General features: G+C 48.7%; 1 protein-coding gene across 1 annotated transcript in view; it reads left to right on the forward strand.

Moving 5' to 3' along the window:
- The window catches only part of HEG1 (heart development protein with EGF like domains 1), a 64,425-nt gene that overhangs the window by 32,264 nt on the left and 26,161 nt on the right, over positions 1 to 6,000 (forward strand). Inside the window, exon 12 of the mRNA XM_019652223.1 lies at positions 3,173 to 3,307. Coding sequence (XP_019507768.1) covers positions 3,173 to 3,307 — 135 coding nt within the window. The remainder of the gene's footprint in view (positions 1 to 3,172; positions 3,308 to 6,000) is intronic.

A 6,000-nucleotide genomic window follows, 5' to 3' on the forward strand; every position in this document is an offset into this window, starting at 1 on the left:
ACATCCTTTGTGGTCAGCATTGTAGGAGGTCACTCTTTTGTCCCCAGCAAATGCGTTTCACACCTTGAAAATCAAGTGACCAGATCTTTGGATTTTTAAGATCCTGTTCAGAGCAGCCCTGCCCACTCTCTGACACCCATTCCCCAATTGCTTAGATGGAACTTATGGGAAAGCTCCTGTTATCCTTGTTTCCTTGCTGAGATCCCATTCTTTTTTTTTTAAGACTTATTTATTTATTTATTTATTTTAGAGCAGCGTTAGGCTCGCAGCAAAATTGAGAGGAAGGCACAGAGGTTTCCTGTTACTCCTTTGTCCCCACATTGCCAATCCCTACACTTTCCCTCTCTTTTCAGAGCCTGTGAAAACAAAGACAGCCAGGTATCTTGGCTGAAAACAGGCTCACTTCTGTTTCGCCTCCCATGTCTTCTCCAGGCTTTGCCAACACACCTAGCTTGGCCTCTCGCTCACCTTTCTGAGCGCTGGAGAAGTGGGCATGACGAACAGGAGCTGTCAGGCCCTGACATCTGGGTGTTTCTCACATATGGGCCGTGCCGGGCTACTCTGGACATGGCCATTGCAAAGGCGGGTTTTCACCCGTCAATTCACAAAATATCCACTTCCCGGACGCTCAAAGAACTGGAGCTCTCGTGTCTCCAGATGTTTAGAGTCCTTGGAAATCCCCCAAGCCTTAGATTTACATAAGTTCTCATTGTCTGGCGGATGTTATGCCCAGGAAGGACCATGGGAATTGTGGATGTAGAAAAATCACATCGCCAGGCTTCAAATGAAAATGGGATTGTACGTGGCTCTGTTTGATGGATTTACGTTAGAATACTTTTGAAGAATTTTTAGGATAGCAACTCCTTCATTGCAGAGGCAGGGCCGGCTTTCCTTGCTTTCCCAGGAACCTGCTTCTGTGAAGGGAAGGGTTGCTTCCGCGGGGCGAGTAATGTTTGCCAGCAGGCTGGATTCATGGGCAGGATGAAAGGAAAACGTGACATTGGCTTCCAGAAAATATATAATCAGGCCAGGCAACTCGGGCTGGAGAAGGCTAGTGCCAGCCTGGGCAGATTTGGTCCTGGAGGTATTTCTTCAGATTAAGGCTTGAGGACTGGCAAAGCCTTCAGAAAGTCTCGATGAGGGATGGTGGAGCCTCTCCAGGGCCAGCTTCACAGTGTTTGCCTGGTGACATTTTCCATTTTTTAAAAAAGTTTTTCTCCCTTAAATGCAAACTTTTCACAATAAACAAAGGAAATTTTATCACCCACACAAACAGAGTTCTGACTTAGCATGTCGACTTCCACTGATAAAGACAGGAAACTTGGCGTTGAGAACCAAAGTTGTGTCCTAAACTTACCTCCCTGTGACCAGGCCCTCCACCAGGTCCCAAGCTCTCAGGACTCAGAAAAGGAGGCGGATGCTGGGGCCCCTGTGTGGGCGCCAGCTCACGTTACCAGAACCTGCCTGGACGGGGATAGTTTTGCCGTGTTAAGCGCTGGTACCTGGCTTCTGCATAGGTTGGTGTTTTCCTTAAAGTGGGAGAGGGGAGACCGCACCTCACTGCGCAGTACCTACATCGCCCTTCCATGGCGCTCTCCCCGTTTAGCACTTGTTCTGGTCTGCCAACAACAGCAGCACATATCAGGCTTGCCTTGCCCTGTACACGGGTTGAAATAAGTTATTGCTCCGTCTCCGGTTGTTTTTTTCCTATCTTTGTTCTATTGTCTGTGTATTCTGATTACATGGGTCACTTTGGTCAGGCTTATCTTAGATGGTAAAACGCAACCCTCAAAGAGTCAGCTGTATATAACCTCAGAGAGGGCCACCTGACCAACATGAGTGGTTTTTGATAATAATGAAATGGTTCTTTGTCATCCATGAAATGAACATGGCCCACATGCCTAGGGCTGGACAAAGCCAGGTGCATACACATGTAAGAAACAGGGCACTAACGTGAAGGAGGTAGCAGGCCTGAAAGATGCACTTCTCTGTCTGCCTGTCTCTCTTGGTGCTGACCCGGTGACTGGTGGTCTGATGGCACCTTCAGCCTGTGTGTATTCAGCACTGTGTGTGGACCAGTCTCTGTGCAAGGTGCTGAAGACCCAGAGATGAATAAACCCAAAGCCACCATCAATGTAGTGGGAGGCAGACAGGTGACATAATTAAACTACAGTCCCCGGGAAGCAGATTATCTCCTATACCTCTCCTCAGAATTATCTGCATTAGGTAGCATGCTTCCCTCCCCAGGAGTGTGCTGCGTCTCTTTAGGCCGCACAGCTGAGGCAAGCTTCAGCCGGAGGCAGGCCTGAGTCCCTCTGCCTCCTCAGCAGGAGCATGGTCATGGTTTCTGGGTTTGTGTTGATCTCCCCACCATGGTCCTTGGTCCTTACATGAGAAGCAACAGAGACACCACACCTTTGAGGGCCGAATTTGCAGTGGAGGCTGGAGTTGGGGATGGCTAGCACCCTGTTGCTTCTGGGTTTGGTTTCTCTGTCCCGTGGCATGCTGTGTGAATTCTTTTTTGTTTAGATATTTTTATTGGGGAATTGGGGGGATGGGAACAGCGCTGGGGAATTGGGGGAAGGGGAACAGACAAGTTGCTGTCCTTTTGTTCTTCAGTCTAGTTGTGGAGGACATTGCTTCACTGGCCCAAGTTGGCACTATCATTGCGCTCTTCCCGGGCGAGGCAGATCAGTCGCCGGCTTCTGGACGGCCACTCACTGCGGCTGCTGGCCGCTCACGCTGGCTGCCGGCTGCACACGGTAGCCCATGGCAACCACTGCAGCAGGGGCTGCAGCCTACGCCGTAGCCGGCAACTTGACTCAGGGCAGCCCAGCTCCAGGTTGAGCTGTTGTTCAGCATCTTAGCTATAGAGGGTAGTGTCACTGGCCCTCATATGTGGGATGCGAACTGGGGCCCTCTGGCATCCCAAGCCAGCTCTTAACCATCGTGCTACTCGGCCAGCCCTGCTGTGTGAATTCTTAGTAAACAGGCCTGGGGCTGACCCAGGAGGAGCAGCAGAAGGCAGAGTGGACCTCTGAAAGGAGTGTACACTGTGCAGACTTTTTCAAAAACTCTTCCAGAGCCTCTTGAAATAGAAAAGTTCATGCGTCTTCAAGTTTGAAGGGGAGGAAGTTTTGTTTGGTTTCACTGTCTTGTTTTTCCATTCCAGCGGGCAGCTTGTGTAAGCGGAAGACTCCAGAATGTGACAGAGAGACCTCCATCTGCTCTGATCTGGATGGCGTCGCGCTGTGCCAGTGCAAGTCGGGCTACTTTCAGTTCAACAAGATGGATCACTCCTGCCGAGGTATCACAGGGTCTCCGGGGTGGTGTGGCCCGTTCTGGGGCCCGGAAGATGATGTTCTCTGCCCAGGGCTCTCTTTGTGCTCTAAGTGTGATTGTCCTAAACTGGGGGTAACCAGTTCTTGTTACCCAGCCAGACTGAGTACATTATCTCCTTGGAATAATAGCGTTATCTCTGACCATTGCACACCGGCCTGGCCACTGGATTCCAAGGGAAAGAAAACAGAATGGAATGCCTGTGGTGGCAACGCCTTTGCTTTCTTTCTTTGTTTTCACTTTAAGGAAGTTAGAAAAATTACTGTTTTGATTTCCAAAGTTTTATTTTGTGGTCTGCTAGTCTTTTAAAATGGTAACGCAAACATGGAGTCAGGCCTTTCCTTGTAGCAGCAGCTGTGGCTCAGTTGACAGAGTTCTGACGAGGCTCAGGTGACCTGGGTCAGAGCCCGACTCTGCCTCACCGGTCATGCAGCATCTTGGGCGAATTGCTTCGCTTTGCTGGACCTCAGTTTCCTCTTCTGTGAAATGGGTATTGTGATACCTCACTGGCTATTCTAAGAATTAAAAGCTGTGTATGTGGTGGTACTGTATGAGCATTTATTTTTGCATTTCACCAAGGTTGTTGTTGAAGTAACGAGTTCTAATTTTAAAGGTTTCATGAAATGTTTGAGGGGAGAAACCTAATTCTGCTAACCGTTTAGGTGACACCTAAATTCATTCAGTTTGAGATTAAAGTCTGCTTAATGAGCATAGTGCTTTAAAATTAAATTAATTCAAGTCCAGAGCACTGTGTACCCTGACTTTATAACAGACTGCTGCAACATGATCACCAGAAAAATTTAGCCATGGAAAGGCCATAGTGTAACTTTAAGCATCACATCACATTAGAATGTATTTGGCATACTTTTCCTATTCCGGCAACACCTATGGTGACAGATATACTGGAATCTGAGTAAAAATCATATGCTGGGGAAAAGTGACATGCCACTTACATCTGTCAGGGCTTCCCATTAGAGGATTCCATCAGGAGAGGATAAAAATAGATTTTCGGGCAGTGCTCTCACCCTGAACTTCAGACCCTATGACTTAAGTTTATATACAAAGGGCATTGGCAGTGCACACCCCCAGCTCTGCCTGCAGGCTCTGCCGTGGGTATCGAAGAGGGGGGCCAGCTGTTCGTGATGGACAGTGGTCTCAATGCATGACAACTCCGCAGCATTTCTCGGCGCCTTGTTAGGCTGCTGCTTTGGTACAAAGAGATGATGCTTCCTAATTCCCTTATCTTATCTCGGTTAATGCAAAACGTTCCTTGCCTTTCTTAGAAACTGAGCTGTTGAGCCCCACTTCCTATGGCTTGAAGGCGACCTCTGCTAAAATCCATGTGCTGGGGCACCATGCAGCTGACGGGAGGGAAAGGCCAGCTGGGCAGAAGTGCAGGCATGTAGGAGTGCCGGCCCCAATCCACCGTGCCTCTAGTTTCTGACGGCCTCAAGATGGCCCTCTCGCCTTTGCTTCTGGCTGGCCCAAGCCACTTCCCCTCTAATTCCAAGGCAGCACTTTCATCGCGTCACTTATAGACGAGCATTAGCAGTAGCAGATCTGTCAAAGATTTTCCAAATGCAGTGACACAGGCACGAGCAACCTTATGTTTATCAAATAATGACCCCATAAGCAGTATAAGGAAACCTTGGGTAGCTTTTGGGCTTGTTACTGAGCCCCTATGAAGCCTCATGTCTGCAGCATCCTCCTTGGTTAGATTTTCACCTGTGGCCGTCAGGCCTCTAGTGAGCGTCTCTGGGAGCTCCTTGGGCCGCAGCCCTATTGACTGGGCTCTGATGGGTTAGCAGTGACATCTTCTGGCCATCGGTGCACAGGGGTATTTAAACCGAGTCCCTTTTCGACACCTCAAATCAGGGGTCAGTCCCCTGTATAAATGGAAGATAGAAGTGTGTGGGTGTTTCCTACGTCTTTGCAAGTCATAGCTGTACATTAGCAAGACTGTATTGTTCTCTGTCATGTACACACACACACACACACACACACACACACACACACACCTCTTAGTGACTCATATAAAATGTCTTTATAGGGTCTTTACCAGACTTTCAAAGTGTCATATAAAGTTAAAGTCAGTGCCCTTCCCTCAGGTGTCTCAGCTTCCTTCCATCATGCAGGCATCGCCATGAATTCCAGCTGCCTGTCTGCAGGCCTCTTTTTCTCACCAGACCATACATGCCTGGAGAGCAATACCTGTGTCTAGAATGTGCTTAGCACATTATGGGGCTCAACACCTGCCTGTTGAGTGAATAAATGGATGACAGGGCCGCAAATGTGATAGGACGAGATTGGCAGGTCTTGATTTAGTTTCCCACAAAAGAACAAAAGAGTTTTTAAGACACCACCACTTCTGTTCTTTAAAAGGCCAGAAGGCTTGAATTTTCTTGTGTTCCGTATCAATAGGGGAAGCCCAATTTGGGTGTATGTGCTAGCTGTTGCCACATTCATTTCATCTTCACTGCTCTGTGAGTCAGCCCTAGGGTGTGGAGATGAAGGCTGGATCCTAAGGCACACTGGAGTGCCTTGTGACAAGATGATCCCCCAAGAGCCCCTAGAGCAGCGCCAGGCCCACCGTCGCATCAGTCTTTGAATGAATGACTGAATGAATGAGCCCATTTGGAATAAAGAAATACAGAGAATGCC

The sequence above is a fragment of the Hipposideros armiger genome, unplaced genomic scaffold, assembly GCF_001890085.2.
Source record: "Hipposideros armiger isolate ML-2016 unplaced genomic scaffold, ASM189008v1 scaffold_8, whole genome shotgun sequence".
NCBI lineage: Eukaryota > Metazoa > Chordata > Mammalia > Chiroptera > Hipposideridae > Hipposideros > Hipposideros armiger.